At 43.8% G+C, this 18,042-nt stretch overlaps 1 protein-coding gene across 3 annotated transcripts in view; it reads right to left on the reverse strand.

Moving 5' to 3' along the window:
* The window catches only part of arid4b (AT-rich interaction domain 4B), a 136,630-nt gene that overhangs the window by 84,191 nt on the left and 34,397 nt on the right, over window positions 1-18,042 (reverse strand). For all 3 annotated transcript variants that reach the window (XM_055635149.1, XM_055635148.1, XM_055635150.1), the window contains exons 4-5: window positions 9,806-9,871; window positions 138-228 (exon numbers count right to left, since the gene is read on the reverse strand). In XM_055635149.1, coding sequence (XP_055491124.1) covers window positions 138-228; window positions 9,806-9,871 — 157 coding nt within the window. The remainder of the gene's footprint in view (window positions 1-137; window positions 229-9,805; window positions 9,872-18,042) is intronic.

Raw genomic sequence — 18,042 nt, forward strand, 5'->3', positions numbered from 1 at the left:
CTTCGTTTCAGAATCCGGTAATGATCTCCAATATTCCCATTATTGATACTCAATCCGTAATATTTTTTCTTTCCCGTTTTGCTGCATGCTACCAGTAAGATCTAACGATACGTATTTTAAAGTTACTGTTTTCTTACCTACGGTGTACCAGCTTGCATCTGTCAGCTTATTGATGACTGCTTCTTGGCAAGTTCCAGCAGGGCTCTTGACTTCAACAACTGCTCCAACCTGCAGTGTAAGTCACACCCAATCAGTAACACATAAAAGTATCATTCATCAGCTGCAATTATTAAAAATTGCTGTAACCTAGGGTTAGGAAGAAGGCTGTTGGATCGGAGTTTACTTTGCATTTTGAGAACTGAGCAAGTATCCAGAAAACAAAGTAGCTTACTCTCAATAATATTCAGGGCAGCCTAAAACTCATTTATTTTACAGTTGTGACTCGTTAAATGCAATACCGGCCAGCATCACATACAATAACTTCTCTTAAAACAGCACCTTTAACATACTTTTTGCCCCAGAGGGTAGCAAATATCTGGAATGCTCTTTAGTTGGTGCAGTGAGTGCCAACTGTCTTCCTCAAAATGGAGTGGGAAGAATTGCTGAATGGGCAGCAATGACATCACAAAGAAGTATCTTTACAGATAATACTGGGTACACATGATTAACTGGACTGGATCTGATCACCCAAGAGCAAAACAGTATTTTCTCGTAGTTTCTGTTTGTTAGGATGGAGTGGTGTAGATGTATCTTCAGATGTTGCGAGACAAGCTTGGTGGACTAGTTGGTCTTTTCCTGCCAATCATGCGTATATACAAGGTAAAAGAAAAGGCCGATTGGCAACTACATAATTATATAGGACAGCTAATTGTCTAGGTTCACTTCTGTTTTTATCAAAGTAATTTATACTCAGGAAAATAGAGTTTGTTTCATAAGCAGGCTAAACAGAAACCATGGCTATTTCCCCCCCCCAATAAAAGCAAACAAATTTTCCTGGAAAATGCAGGAAGCCGAGCATAATTACAGAAATATGATGTGTAAAATCAATCTGAATCACTTATACCAATGTAGTCTTTACTCTCAAATTACTTGGCAACTACCCAAACACTCCTCTAACTGTGAATATCACTGTCACTAACTGTAGCCAAAAGCAAAGCTTATCGAAACAAATTCATGGGATGTTATTAGATCATTTTAAGTCTAGTCAACATGAGAGATATTGGGCAGAAAACCAAACGCTAGGTCAAAGAGAGAGAATTGAAGTGCTGAAGAGAATAGGGAAGGACTTCCATAATTTAGGGTTCAGACAGCCCTGGACTGACGGGTCACCGGCCTGGAGCAGTGGCGGCCCCAGGCTCACAGCCAGGGATGTTGGTTAACCCAGCAGGACAGGCAGAGTTGAGCTGGAGTTAGAGCTTCTTCTCCATGCTGGCCAAACACCTGGGGCCGCCACTGCTCCGGGTCGGTGTCCCGTCAGTCCAGGGTCACCCCGGACAGTGATGGGACACTCAGGAAGGGACGGGGACGGTCCAGTAGCAATTCAACAGCGCTTGCAGCACCGGAGACCCGGGTTCGATCCTGACTACAGATGAAACGCAGGTCTGTACACACACAGCAGCTGAGCTGTCGAGAATGTCTCTCCACCGGTCCAGTCACTCCCCCTGAATCCCACTCGCATCTGCCCCCACTCTCTCTCTCTCTCGCGGTTACACCCTGGCACCCCCGGTTCCTCAGATTAAATATATTTTTACACATAAATTATGAATAAAGATAAGAATTTATACACAGTTTATACAGCCAGCGCTTCGTTCACTTTTTCTTTATCACGAATGACCGTTGACAAATCCCATGATTCCTTGCGTTTTTTGGAATACTGAACTTGCTTATTCTGACAAGATGATCCCTGGTTCTAGATTTGCCAACCAGGAGAAATATCCCACCAGTATTTATCTCACTGGTGCTTTGAGTTTCCAATGTTTTGGCCTCAAGGGAAAATAAGGCAAGCCAATTCAATGTCTCCTAATTGACCAATCACTTCATCCAAGTTGAGTGAAGTCATCCTGTTCTGCAGGAGTTCCTTCAATCTGACAACCATCAGAAACTGTGTAATATTGTGGGCATGTGAAGAATATAATATAGATACTCAAAATTGCAAGAGGATACTGTAAACCAGATTACTCAATAGGCATGGTGCAGTACTGGAAAAAAGAAACAGGATCATGGATTCCTGATTCATGGGGTCAATTAAGGAGGGGCAGAGATGGAGTCTGTCTGACATTTGGAAAGTATAAGGTAGTGGGAACTGAATGGAGGAGAAAAAATGAAAACATGGAAAGTTGTTAAAAATAAGAAACCGCAAACATTCCCTTCCACCGGATTGTCCCGAAACTCATTTCAGAAATATAAAACGAGGACAAGAAGAGGCTTTACTGTCTTAGTCCAAGATATCGAATGATGCCTTAGATGCCAAATGATGTCTAGATTCAAGCAAAAGGAGTGTTGAAAAAAATTCATTCTAAGGGGAAAGAGTAGACTTCAATGATCTCTATAAATATGTGTACCCAATAAGAAGGAAATCCCATCATTTATGTGCAAGTTGAATGCTAACCGTATCCAACTATTGCCACAGAGAAAGCAGTATGAATTAATGGGATCTGATTTTTTTTCTGAGCTTTTGATGATAACATGTAAGGCGTCAGACACAGGAGGAAAGAAAGCATATTTAAGAATCATTACATCAAAGTGAAATGCAAAGTATAATCAGTGGAAGAAATAATTTGTTTTAACAGAAATGGCAAAAAGTGCATATGAAAAGTTACAAAATTGATTTTGCAGCATTTCCACAACCTCCCCCCCCCCCAAATACTATATCGATCAGCCACTAGGAAGGTCTCTGGTTACACCAGCCGCCTCTGTGATGTCAGCTGATCGCATTTGAATCAGAGACACTGCTAATCTCAACATTCTATGTTGGAAAATGAGAACAGATCAATAAACCAAGCGATGCAACATCGGGCAAGGACAGGATTGGAGCGAACTAGAACTGGAGTTTCAGGAAAAAGCAAGATCAGTGTGACCTGAAATAACCTGTGTCTCAGGTGAGGACAGGATTGGAGGTTGAATACAACATTCTGTGTTTCAGCAAAGAATAGGATCAGGGTCTCATGGAATGACAGATATGGCTGGGTGACTGGCCAAAAAAAAAATCTTTGTTTCTGTTGAACAGCCCCTGTTGTGATATTTCAGGCCAATAAGCATCAGTAGACCAACATCTTTTTTAAGAAAAGCATGTTAGGAATGTGGTACGAAACAGAACAGAACCACATTAAGATTTCCTTTATAAATTCAAATCAGCACGGTGCTGATTTATTGGATAAACATTACGCATTTTAGTGCAGTAAATTTGGGTGACAGAAATACATTCAGTAGACTCAGAAATGGGTTACTCTGTTTACAGGAAGGGTAAATCAAAGCCTTATGAATGATAATTAGTATGAATTACAGTAGTCATGATATGAAAACTAGAATCATAAACTCCAATAACACACGTCTCATCTGTTACATGTCAAGTTCAATCTGCCACAGCCAATATTATAGATTCTAATTCTGTATAATTTAGATCATAAATAATGTCACTTGTCTTTCTCTCTTTAGTGCCAGTTTAAACAAATCTTCTATTCTGATATGTGGATGCCACTGGCAAGGTTAGGATTAATGGACCGTTACAACAACCATCTTCCATTATGAATCATTTCAGTTTTTAGTGTTTAAATAATTTTGAAACCACTGGCATCTGGACAAGCAATGAAAATCAACACATTAAAATGGTACATCTAATGTAATGCATCACACAATCACTCAATGGGTGGGTGGGGTGAATGGGATATCTTCCAGACTTGGCAGTGGGTAGCAGAGTAGGATATATGTGATTTTTTGCTTTGAAAAATCTGGAAACTGGCAATGAAATGATCTGCACACTCCAGCGAGAATGTTATTTGCAGGATAGAGTAGGAATGGGAGGCACTCACATCATCTCTTCACCTCTATAATTCTGGGAAGGAATGTTTCCTGCCAAATCTTTTTCCATTAGCATGGTGCTCAATAACTCAGTCCTGGTGTGGTGTGGCGGCGCCTAACAGCAGCGGCTCGACTGCAGTCCGTCTGTCGTTTTTTTATTTTTGACTCGTTAAATGTATGTTTTGATTCTAGTTTTTTTTTTTAAAGCTGTGTATATGTGGGGGTGGGGGGTGAGGGAAACCGTTTAATCTCTTACCTGTTCAGGGACCCGACTTTTTCCCTGTCGGGTCTCCAATGTCGTTGGGCCTAACATCATGGAGCCGGCAGCGGCCTCCGACCGGAACCAATCTGAGGGCTCCAGTCGCGGAGCCTGCAGACCTGCAGAGCTGGCCGACTTCGGAGCGGAGAGAGCTGTGGTGGCGCGTGGCTGCAACCCGGCTTCGGAGCTTCTGAGGCTCCGGCCGCAGGCCCGGTGGACAGTAACATCGGGAGTTCGCAGGTCCCGGGTGGGAGACCACTTTTCGGAGCTCCTGCAACGGCAACTTCTCCCGCTGGAATCGCAGGGTGAAACGACTTGGAGCGGGGCCTAACATGGCCCGGCGCGGCTTAACGGCCGCGGGACTTACCATCGCCCGCCGGGGGCTTTAACATCGGGAGCCCCAGTTCGCCTCGACGTTGCAGTTGGACTGCTGGACCGCGGGAGAAGACCAAGGGAAGAGATAAGACTTTTGCCTTCCATCACAGTGAGGAGATTCACTGTGATGGATGTTTGTGTAAAGTGTGTTAAGTGTGGGTCTTGGTTTTTTTTGTAATTGCTAAGACTGTAGAAATGCAATTTTGTTCAAACCAAGCTGTTTGAATGACAATAAAAGGCATTCTATTCTATATAAAACAAACTTTTCAAAGTCACAAATTGAATCCTCTGCGACTAACTCTGGTAAACCTCTTTGCAGTGGGTCAACACTTGTGAAATGCCTGCTTTTCCCAAATATCTAGCCCAGCAGGAGTGTATATATATATATATACCTGTTGTGTTCAAGAAGGAACTGCAGATGCTGGAAAATCGAAGGCACACAAAAAAGCTGGAGAAACTCAGCGGGTGCAGCAGCATCTATGGAGCGAATGAAATAGGCAATGTTTCGGGCCAAAACCCTTTTTCAGACTGATAGGGGGTGGCGGGGAGAAGGAAGGAAAAAGGAGGAGGAGGAGCCCGAGAGCTGGGGGATGGGAGGAGACAGCCTGTGGGCTAAGGAAAGGGAGGAGACAGCAGGGGCTAACAAAATTGGGATAATTCAATGTTCAAGCCCGCAGGCTGCAGACTCCCCAAGCGGAATATAAGGTGCTGTTCCTCCAATTTCCAGTGTTGCTCGCTCTGGCCATGGAGGAGACCCAGGACAGAGAGGTCGGATTCGGAGTGGGAGGGGGAGTTGAAGTGCTGAGCCACCGGGAGGTCAGGTAGATTCTTGCGGACCGAGCGAAGGTGTTCGGCGAAACGATCGCCCAACCTCCGCTTGGTCTCACCGATGTGAATCAGCTGACATCTAGAGCAGCGGATGCAGAAGATGAGGTTGGTGGAGATACAGGTAAACCTCTGCCGCACCTGGAACGACTGCTTGGGTCCTTGAATGGCGTCGAAGGGGGAGGTAAAGGGACAGGTGTTGCATTTCTTGCGGTTGCATATATACCTATCCAGTGGATACTCCATCTCATAAAACCACATCCGCCAATATATTTGCCATTAGCTCCAAAGTCTTCCAAAGATCCCTCTTGTCTCTCTTTTTAGAATGTTGCTCCTTGAAGATAACATCTCCAACAGCTCACAGCGAGTTAGAAAGGTTGGTTAACATCGATCACAGATTAACTATAATTTTCTTCAGACAAAACACTGGCAGTCTGTCAGTAACTCCATTTTCCATCAACTTCATCCATGTCATCTTATTCCATCCCCAGTGAACTAAGCTAGACCTTAAAATAAACTCATAGGCCAATTTACATCCATGAAATCAGTTAAAATTACCCACAAAAGGCAAAAGATATGGAGGCTGCTGCAGGTGCTGGAACCTTGACCATAAATATAAATGCACGGAAAAGAGGAACAGTTGGGTCAGACAGACAGCATCCACACCGCCACCACCTGGCGTAAAGAAGAAACTTGGACAGGCGACAAAGGGAAAAGCTTGTCAGACTCATCATTTTAAAGAAGTATAACCCTGTCCTGAAACTTGAGTGAGGAACTGTCCATCTGGGAAGAAATGGACAGGCCCTCTCTAGACGTGGCCTGTCCATTCCCTCTCTAGATGCCTGACCCGCTGTTTTCCTCCTGCACTCTGTGTTCTGCTCAAGACTCGCATATCCTTGTCGCATTTTGACTTGAATGTGTTAACGCTCTCAAGGCCAGCTCTTAGTTTCATCAATCAGGTTATCTAAATGTGTCCTACCTCCTACTGCTCTCACCGATCATAGAAGAAATCCCATTCATTCATCATTGGTAACCTAAATTGATTTCCAGTTCTCCCATCACCTCAAAAGTTAATTTGATCACTGAGATAATTTCTGTCCGCATTAATAAGGTTCTTTTCCCTCTTCCCACAACCCACAATGACATCACAATGGGATCTAATTTATCCATCCCACCATTACATCACAATGGGATCTCTACATTAAAAACTTGCTGTTACATTGGACAAAAACATTGCTGGGCTGGGGTTCCGCCAGGGGGGCTGCTGCTCCGGAGCGAAAAGCACGCTGGACAGACACAGGGGCGACACAGACTGGGCCCGTAGCATGGTTTACTCCTGGGGAGGTGAGGAGGGAGTTGGGGGGATTGAGGGGAGAGGAGGGTTAGGGATGGGGGCCCTGAGGATAGGGGGTGTGGAGCGGGGGAGGATGGGGATCGAGGAGGGGGCAGGTGCGTTATGGAGGGAGCCCAGGGGTGAGGAAGTTGCTGGTCCGGAGCGAGAGGAGCCAGATAGGGGTAGGCCGCAGGTCTCGGCTTCTCAGAGGAGGGTTGGTGGAGGGTGGGGATTGGGAGTGACTCCAGACCGCTGAAGAGGGAGAGTGCGTGCTCCCTATCATATAACCCGTGCCATTCTGATCATGGCTGATCGTCCCCTATCAATAACCCGTGCCTGCCTTCTCCCCATATCCCTTGATTCCACTAGCCCCTAGAGCTCTATCTAACTCTCTTAAATCCATCCAGTGATTTGGCCTCCACTGCTCTCTGTGGCACGGAATTCCATAAATTCACAACTCTCTGGGTGAAAAGTATTTTCTCACCTCAGTCTTAAATGACCTCCTCTTTATTCTAAGACTGTGGCCCCTGGTTCTGGACTCGCCCAACATTGGGAACATTTTTCCTGCATGTAGCTTGTCTTATTTTTCACAAGTTATTGTCAAAACTTTAAATTTTAAAAACGTCAGTTGCGCATGCAAAGTTGGGAGATATAGGCGAGTTGTGGAATATTGCGTTCGAGGACCAACCGTCCTGTGTGACAATTGGTCCCACTTGCGTTCTCGCGCTCTCTCTCTCTCTCTCTCCATCCATCTCATCTTGTTTGTTTCTGTGCGCGTGTGTGCGTGTGCGTGTGTGTGTGTGCGTCATTGTGATCACGGAACTAAGCCAAAACGGTACACGATAGCGCTAAAATGTTTGCACCACCTTACTCATAATTGTCCGGTGGTGGTTTGTGTCATTTTTCGTTCAGATTGATGTTATATTTTACATGTTTTTTTACATTTTTAGATTTACAAAACCCTAATTTGAGAAAAATGTCTTCCCTGTGCTTACAGCTATGTCATCACAATGGGATTGTAGCCCTGCTCACAACATTGTTGCTATCCATGAATCCTGCTAGCCCTATCAAGGGCAAATGCATTTTTTCGAAAGTCACCATAAACCGAGTTCTGCGAGTTAGCAAGTGCAATTGGATTTTTTTTTAAAGTTTAAAAATGAGGGAGGGTGACTAAGGCGAAATGAGCACCCTCTGCACAGTTGGGAGCTATGGGTGAGTGGTGGAATATTGTGTTGGGGGAACGGGTTGAGTTGGGGAAACAGATGAGTGGTGGAATATTGCGTTGGGGGACCACGCCTCCCATGGGGGCTATGGGTGAGTGATGGAATATTGCGTTGGGTGGAATATTGCTTTGGGGAACGGATTGCGTTGGGGGACCAGGCCTCCCTTGGGCGAGTGGTCGAATATTGGGTTGGGGGAACAAGTTGCATTGAGGGACAAGGCCTCCCGGGTGACAAGGACCTAACGGGTCCTGATTGATCTAGTATAAATCTATATTACTAAAAGTCTGATCTTGACCACTTCCTGTTGTTCTGTATATTGATTTTAGAAAAAAACGCTGCCACTTACGGCTGTGATTTTTGGCCATCTTATTCAGAGTCCCCCTACTCTGCGCACGATAAGAGGATTTTTCCCATCGAAGAAAAATAAAAGTTATTATTGTTAAAAAAAATTTTGAGATTCTCTCTTCTGAAGGCCACGCCCTTTCCGGAGGGTCTATAAAACCCAGAAATGTTGAGTGCCTCAGTCAATCTCTGCAAGATGGGGGAGCGAGAGGGTCACGTCTCACAGTCTGAGTTGTGAATAACACTGAACACATGTCTACTAAACTGTGAGTGGTTTTACTGACCTGTCAGTGCCCTTAATGTGGTTTGAAAAAATAGTTTAGAAATACTAAAGCTGTGTTGCCTTGGGTTTGGAAATGCTAAAACTGTGTTGCCTACTTAAAGTTGCCTTGCCTAGTTAAAGGGAGTGGGGGAGGGGAGGAGGAGAGGAGAAAGAAGAGGGTTGGTGAAGAGGAGGGGGAGGGATGAGGGGAAATGAGCCGCGCCTGCGCAGTTGGGGGCTATGGATGAGTGGTGGAATATTGCGTTGGGGGAACGGGTTGCGATGGGGAAACGGGTGAGTGGTGGAATATTGTGTTGGGGGAATGAGACCTAAGTGCCTTTCTTCCTTTTGATTCGGGGCTTCCAACACACTTCGAAACAAAGTTGAGTGAACACTGAATATTGCGCAGCAGGGGGGAGGTGCAATTGGGTTGCAGGGGAGTGCTGGAAACTTACATGGCAACGCCTTCAGTTCCATTGGAGGAGACGGGTGCATGGTGGAATATTGGGTTGGGGGAATCACACCATTGGGGGAGCAGACCCAACGGGTCTGCACTTGGTCTAGTGTATTACTAAAACTCTCATCTTGTTTGTTGCTGTGCCTGTCTGTCCGACTGTGATGCCCTGAAATTACACCAAAACGATACACAATAGCGCTACAATTTTGGACCTATCTTACTCACCATTGTCCTGTGGTGTGTTGTATCAAGTTTCGTTCAGATTGATGGTATATTTTACAAGTTATTCACATTTTAAACTTTACAAAACCCCAGTTTGACAAAAATTTCTTCCATCTGCACTGGCAGTCAGCAGCGTATGACGTCACAATGTGATCTCGTTTACATAAACTGCCCGTAAGCAGTGTTGCACCCCACAATTACATCACAATGGGATCTCATTTACATTAAAAAACTCCCATTTAAAAAAAAAACAGCTGCGTTCCACCATTACATCACAATGGGATCTCATTTACATTAAATGAATATTGCGTTCGGGGACCAGCCCTCCCGTGTGACATGGGCCCAACGGGTCCCACTTGGTCTAGTAATCAATAAAATTCACTCAATAGATCAGTACAGATATTACAAACTGCTATTATAGGTACTGGGATTTATTTCCATCAATCATTAAAATAATGTATAAGCAATATATAAGAATGGGAGTTCATACCTTGAGTGGTCCCTTGATGTGATCATCCTGTACTTCCACAGTCGATGAATCATGTTTGAAAGTTACCTATAAGAATAAAATTATCAAACAATAGTAAGGACAAGTGCAAAAATCTGTCAACACTGACAAGTGTGTTAACCTTTATATATACCTCTTCTGGTAAATAAACAGACTTTTGTGCAATCAATTCAAACTTCTCCTTGATTATGTTCTGTATCATTTACAAGAAATAGAAGTCATAATGTAGTAGTTCTACATTTTATCCTTGACCGCAGGTTTCTTTAAAAAAACCAATTTCAAATAAATTTTATAACAATTTTGAAGAAGAAATCATGACAATTAAACGGCAGTGGCTTAAGTTATTTAGTTCGGTCAATTGAAATGTAATCATGTTGAGGAATTTTGTAGGAATGCACAGATGCACTGGAATATCACCAACTCATATTTGTTTACTTGATCACACCATGCTGTCCCTGTTTTCAACAATGATTTCTTCAAAGTTGTGAAGATAAAATTGTGCATCTCCCAAACACCGCAAAAGCATTTTTACTAAATAGTTCAGAGATCAAAGCAGCTCACTGCCACCGTCATTGATGCAACTAGCAATGGGCAATAAGTGAAGACACAAAATGATGGAGTAACAGCGTGTCAGTCAGCATCTCAAGAGAACATGGACAGGTGACATTTTAGGTTGGGTCCCTACTGATTGTAGTGGAGGGGGGTTGAAAGCTGGAAGTAGAGGTGAGGGCGATACAGGCATGCGATACAGATGGGGGAGGGGTTGATTGGCAGGTGGGTGGACAAAGACCAGATGAGAAGAAGACATAAGGCTCTGAGACAAGGAGAGAAGATGCACAAAAAGTGTTTCCACCACTTCCTCACCTCTCTTCTCACCTACCACAATCAGTCTGAAATAGGGCCCAGTCCCAAAATCTATCCATGTTCTCCAGACATGCTGCCTGACCCACTGAGTTACACCAGCACATTATGTCTCTCTTTATAAACCAGTATCTGCAGTTCCTGTGTCTACAATGTGCACTGTGCCTGATTTCTAAGGAATACTATTTTAACATACTCGTGTTTCTCACAATGCATATTAAGGGAATCGTGTAGCTTCCATATTGTTTTGATATTAAATCATTTTAGAAGATCAAAGGTTGGAAAGAGACACAGACATGGACCAACAAGCAGGAATGAGCCATTGATTATTTATCCCTTCCCTATCCTTAAGGGCCTCTGCTGCCTTCGTACACAGCACAATTTTTTTAAAGCATTTTGGGTGATAAACATGTAGTTGAGAGTGAAAATGTGTTTGATTGGAGTCCAACAACAAATGGTCTGAAGGTTTCAGCATGTACGGCTGAAGTTGTACAGCTTTTCCATGTGGAACTCCCAAACTAATTTAGCCGAACACGTGCACTCGGTCTGTCAAGGCCTAATGGATCTCCCAGTTGCTAAACATTTTAACTCCCCTTCCCATATTGAACTTTCTGCCATGAGCCTCTTCCATTGCCAGAGTGAGGCCCAAAGCAAAAAGGAACAGCACCTCATATTCTGCTTGGGTAACTTACAACCCAACAATATGAATACCGAATTCTTCATTTTTTGGTAACCTCCAACAACTCCCCCTTCCCACTCACACACAACCCCCCCCATGCCCCACCTAAACTCCCACCTATTTCTCCCGTCCCATCTTCCTCCTACATTCCTTCTTCTGGCTGCACAATTTGCAATCGTTTCGTCTCAAACCTTTTTTTCATCTCTGGCCTTTGTCCAATCATCTGCCTATCAAAACCTACTCCCCTGTGTTGACCTGTTACCTGCCATGCTTTATCTTGCCCATCCTCTCTCCTAGCTTTCTTCCCTCCCCCCTACATCTGACCTCTTATTCCTATACAGGCTATGCTTTCACAAGGTTCCCTTTTCTGTACTTGTTTTGGTTGCAGCGGTTCAGTGGTTAAGTTACAGCCAGGATTTTTGAAAGTCCACCAAGATAGTTGAAGAATTTAAATTCAAGTAATCAGTTCTTTTACATTTGACTTAAGGGACAAAAAACAACATGCCGCTTTAAGTTTAAGCCTCCAACTAGTCCAATGCCTTGACAGTGATCAACTCCCAAGATATTGCATCGCAGCTTCGGTCACAGGCTGTGTGTTATTATGTCCCCCGTAATTTGAATAAATCAATACAAATATGGAATTAAAACAACTAGTAGACATGGTTTATATCATTATAAGCGACTGATCAGCTACTGGAAGACCAAACATCAGAGTTTACATATCCCTAAACAGCCGTCAAGCTCTGTTGTTCTGTTGGACAATGCTTTCAAAACAAGGCAGCCTAGCCAATAAAGATATCACTTTGTTCCAGGGGGTATGGGCAAAGTTGGCGTTAAGGCAAAGATAAACCACCTCACTGAATGGAAAGAAACAGGCTAAATGGCTTATTGCAGCTCATGTCTTCACAATACAGCAATCAACAGGATGAACCATGCCTTTTTTATCCTCTCCCCGACCTGGAGTTTCAGAAAATTATAGAACCTTAGTTACAAGGATGAAACATGCTGACACTTCATAGGCTAAAAGATGAGGCTCTCGGCTTCTATTTATATGGCTCCCTCAATGTTAAAATCTTCCCTTTAATATTATTATTTTAAGAAGCACACAATGACATGCATTAGCAAGAGGATTGTATTCTGTGGAAGGTAGACAAAAATGCTGGAGAAACTCAGCGGGTGTGGCAGCATCTATGGAGCAAAGGAATAGGCGACGTTTCGGGTCGAGACCCTTCTTCAGACTGCTGGGGGGGGGGGGGGGGGGGGGGGGGGAAAGAAAGGAAGGAAGAATGCGTACATATTCGCAAGCGTCATGCAAGCCGTCTTAAATGACCACCTAAACTGTCATTTGGCAAACGACATTTCCTAATACCACCACTGCTACTGCTGTATGGACGTCTGGAAATTCAGCAAAGCTGCAAAGCATCAGGTAGAAAGAACAAGGACAGGACCATTTCTAACTATCCTACATCATAATCCTGCAGCATTATAGTCTGTTCATAGCCTTGGCCTATGAACAGACCACAATATTCAAACTGCAGTGACACACCAAAGTTCCAATTGTGTGACTCAATAGTTGGAGATATGCCATTCACTCCTGCTAGCTGCAACATATAGAACCAGGAAATGCAAAGGCATTGACAAAAGCGCAGACTCTTCTTGAGAAGACCACGTTTCAAGGTCATAACAAGGCCTGCAATTTCACTTGACCCCATGATGCAATCTGCTCAACCACAAAGAGTGGATTGCAAGAAAGGCTGGAAAATTTGTTGTGATCATACATATTTCAATAAAGCAATAGATGCACACAATAAGCACACAGACAGGTCTTCAATACACGAGTGCATACATGGCTGAAGGAGAATCAGAGTCAGAGCAAAAGAAAATGTAGTTGCTAAATTTGATTTATCAAGGTCTATCATAAATAGAACTCTGGGTAACAGCAGGGCTCGAAATTAGCGGTTACCCGGGTGCCAATGACCACCTAAAGTGCCGCCGGGCCACCTAAATGCCGAGTCATTTTGCCCGGCTTGGCACTGCAAATGCTGGTTTATACCAAAGACAAACACAAAAAACTGGAGTAACTCAGCGGGTCAGGCAACATCTCTGGAGAAAAGGAACGTGATGTTTTGAGTCGACAGCGGCAATAGCTGTAGTGCGGGTCAAAGATACTAGGTGCGGAGTGACGGAGAATCGGAGTGAATGACGGGCCCCGCACAGCAGCAGCGACAGTGGCTCCTCCTGCCCGTCCTGACAGCGGCAGCTGCTTGCCACTCTGCCAGCTACGCTTTCAAAACAAACCCTCTCGCACGCCGAGGCCGGGAACAGGGAGCGAGCGAGCGGGAGGCCCCCTTCTGCTGTCTGAAGCGTCTGCACCGCTCGGCCGCTTGAGGAGATCCATATAACCATATAACAATTACAGCACGGAAACAGGCCATCTCAGCCCTACAAGTCCATGCCGAACAAATTTTTTTCCCCTTAGTCCCACCTGCCTGCACTCGTACCATAACCCTCCATTCCCTTCTCATCCATATGCCTATCCAATTTATTTTTAAATGATACCAACGAACCTGCCTCCACCACTTCCACTGGGAGCTCATTCCACACCGCTACCACTCTCTGAGTAAAGAAGTTCCCCCTCATATTACCCCTAAACTCCTGTCCCTTAATTCTGAAGTCATGTCCAACTGCCTCCCCCTTTGGTGGTGGACAGGGACGGCCTAGGCAGCAGGGCAATGATGCCGGTGTTGTCTGAGGAGCCCTGACCTTCCTTCCTCCCCACCTCCTCAATCTCCCTCTCTCCCTCTCTCTCCGTCTTTGTCTCTCTCTGGTCTCAAAACCGCCGGCAAGGCCGCAAAGCTTGTGTGCTTGGGCTTCACTGTCGGGTTGTCAATAGGCCGGGGACGAGCGAGTATGAGTATTTGAACCACCGCCTTCAGGACAGAGCCAAGGCAATGGTCCGTAGGTGCGACGTGTTCGTGAGCGCCTGTAACTAGGGGCCAGTGCTCCTTAAAGGGGCGTGATCTAAGTGAACACATGATTTAATGCCTGCCACCCGGGGCAGGATCTATGTGAACACGTGGTAGATGTGCCCCGCCATCCGCTCACAGACATGCGTCCCGGCCCCTATGCAGAACAAGGTTGCCGACCCCTGGTCTAAAGCCTCCACGCTCATCGTTCCCCAGCCCCTCGCGGCCCGATTTTATCTTCTCCCCAAAATCCCAAACAGATCCAAAGGTCTTATAGCGGAGCTAGATGGCCTACTCCTACGCAAAACACGTAGTACGGTCATGGGCAGATTCATGGGCGAGTATAGGACCCATTTTATTTAGTCTGTTCAATCTCTCACTATAGTTGCTTCATTGAGCTCAGATAGTCGAGGCCTCATGGCACCATTCTCTTAAAAATCTTCTCCTCAAGAGCATTTTCTTTCTACCTCCGTGTTATTTAATGCAGAATATGAACATATTGACTCTTTTGTACTGAGAATTTTATTAAGTCTGCCCGAAATTTCACGAGAGCTCAGATTATGATCTCTCTGGGTACTCCCCTTTGTCTCAGGTACAGTCGAGGCCTCAGGCCAACATCCTTGTACTGAGAATTTTATTAAGTCTGCCCGAACTCTCACTATAGTTCAGATCTTAGAGTTGAGTGCTCCCCTTTGTCTCAGGTACAGTTGAGGCCTCAATAGACAATAAGTGTAGGAGTAGGCCATTCGGCCCTTCGAGCCAGCACCGTGGGCATGGCTAATCATCCACAATCAGTACCCCGTTCCTGCCTTCTCCCCATATCCCCTAACTCCGCTATTTTTAAGAACCCTATCTAGCTCTTTCTTGAAAGCATCCAGAGAACCTGCCTCCACTGCCCTTTGAGGCAGAGAATTCCACATTCGTCAAATAACTGCCATCTTATGTACATTGTGTGAAATTGTGATTTGTTAGCTGCGCAAAACAATGCAAATGGCGATTTATTTATTATTGTATCTACGTTGGACGTTTTGCTCTTTGGTGAAGCAGGGGTAAGGCTATCATTGTGTTACATACGTTGAATTGTATATCACTTGCACTGGTTAGCTGATATGCTGAACTCTGCAACCCTGTATATCTCGCGCACAGAATAATGTGAATTATGTAATGCTTATTGTGTATGTCAGAAATAAAGTGTTAACCATGTTAATGGATTTCTATTATGAATTATTTAAAATTGAGTGGGTTGATGCAATATTGGTGCCATATGTTGCTAATGTGTCGTTATCAGATATTCAGTGTTAAAAAGAGAAATAAATCACAATAAAAGCGAAAAGATGTTCCTTCCACAGCGTCTGGCCTGGATCAGCACGGCTGAGGCCCCAGGGTGAAGTCGCGGGGAGGTTTACAATGTTTTTTTATATAATGTTGTCCCTTGTCTAGTCTGAAATAAAGTTCATCATTGGATATAAAAATCGGAAGAAATGTAAATGTGTGTGTTATATTATTATATACATCTATATCACATTCATGTATGTGTGTTCTTTCCAGCACAATCTAATCAGTTGTATGCTCGCTGAATAAAACCATCCTTAAGTTATACATCATTTGTAAATCTTGCTTACACAAATTTAATTTTGTGAAATACTTAATTTAGATAACCCCACCATTTACAGACAGATCTCATTCCACTCTCTGGCTATCGGGAAGACCAGACCCATTTTATTGTTGAGAAACAACTCCATAGACACAAAAACATTATGTAACATTCCAGGGCTAGAGCAACTGGAATCTTCATATTGCTATTATTTTCCCAAATACTGCAGTTGTGAACAGTGTGATTGAAAAGAAAAGGAGATGACCAATGAATTACAGAGTGCAAAAAAAAAAAATGGAACCAAATCATTAGGAGGAAACTCAAACACACTTGCAATCCACATTTTAAGCGTTGGTATGAGTACCCTTCCATTTAAAAATTTTTTTGCTATTATTAACCATATTAAGGAATAAAACAATTTATTCCCATCTTAAAAAAAAGAAAGTATTACCAGTCAAATTTTATAAACATTTCATTCTTTAAAAAGAACTATCACCGAATTTTATGAATCTAACCCTACATATGAACATCATTTTTCCCACACCTTCAAACATTAATTGTTCCCCCCTTCGCTAAGTACGTTGGATTACTTAGAATTATTATATGATATTAAAAGCTTCAATATTCATTGCTTCTTCCAATAAGTCAGGAGTTACTTTTTGATATCCTTGTATATGTTTTTTCACAAAGTCGCAAATCTGAAGATATTTAAAATATTGGTTGTTTTTCAATTTAAATTTTAATTGTAGTTGTTGGAATGATAGTAGGTTTCCTGTTTCGTAGATTACTGTTAATATGTAAAAGAATATGTGTGTTTATGATTGTGTTTATAGTTTGTTTGGTTGTTTGTTTGTTTGTCTTTTTGCACAAAGTCCGCGAGCATTGCCACTTTTCATTTCACTGCACATCTCGTATGTGTATGTGACGAATAAACTTGACTTGACTGCGAGTCGGGTCGGGTAGGTTCCGGTTACTGGAATGGACAAAAAAAATGCCCACGATCCGCTCCGTAGCGTACTACACGTCAGCCCATTGCATTTCGCAGGAGTGGCCTATCTTGCTCCGCTATACGATCTTTGAACAGAACTGTCCTAGCAGACCCATTGTTTCTGCTTGTTCGTGTCCCACCAAATTAATTTCCACATACCTCGACTACATCCTATTCCCCCTGGTCCAATCCCTCCCTACCTATGTCCAAGACACCTCACACGCTCTTATAAAAATCAGACTCGTGACCAGAGTCCTAACTTGATTAGCCTTTCCATACCTAGAATCCCTCTAGTGAATTTTCGCTAAACTGCCCCATATTAAATAATATCCTTTGTTAAAGAGGATTACTAAAATTGTTCACAGTATTCCAGACGTGGGGTATCTTGCGCCTCATGTGGCTGCAGTAACACATTACTAGTTTTCTACGGCACGAACATTAGATAAGCGCCAGATCCGAGGCGATTCTTGTGTACTGCCTAGGTGAGGTCTGCGGTATGAATTTACCGGGTTACATGTGACAATAAAGTACCTTTTACTTACCCACTCACCTAATGCATGTGCAAGCTTTCTCCTTCTCACTTACTTTCTTACTCCAAGTTATTTATTTCCCATAGGTGGTCTTTGGCTTGAGACTGTGCACACAGGTTCTACAGAGTATTGTGCTGCCCAGTCACAGAGACCAAGCTTCAATACTGACCTCTATTGCTGTCATTGCAGTTTGCGTGTTCTCCCTGTGATGACTATGTGGGTTTCCCCCAAGAATTCCCACTTCCCAAAGATGGATTATTTGGCTCCTGTAAATTGCCCCTAGTGTATAGGTGAATGACAGATTGAGGGAGAGTTGATGGGTATGTGAGGAAATTTTTTTAATGGGTTAGTGTAAATGCGTGCTTGATGGTTGGAGAACTCAGTGGGTCAAAGGGTCTGTTTCTCTGCTGAATCCTGCTACGACTGTGACCCTATGGTAGGGATGGGTGCTGGAATCAAGATTATTGGAGGGTATCTGAGTGGTGTATTGGGGCGAGAGCAAGTCAAAGAGTCGGTCTCTGAATGTGTTGTGTTTGAAGGTAGGATTTTCTAATTCTTCAGCATAGTCTGTGTTCCTTGACCACCAATAGTGCAAAACTGG

The sequence above is a fragment of the Leucoraja erinacea genome, chromosome 5 (assembly GCF_028641065.1).
Source record: "Leucoraja erinacea ecotype New England chromosome 5, Leri_hhj_1, whole genome shotgun sequence".
Taxonomy (NCBI): domain Eukaryota; kingdom Metazoa; phylum Chordata; class Chondrichthyes; order Rajiformes; family Rajidae; genus Leucoraja; species Leucoraja erinaceus.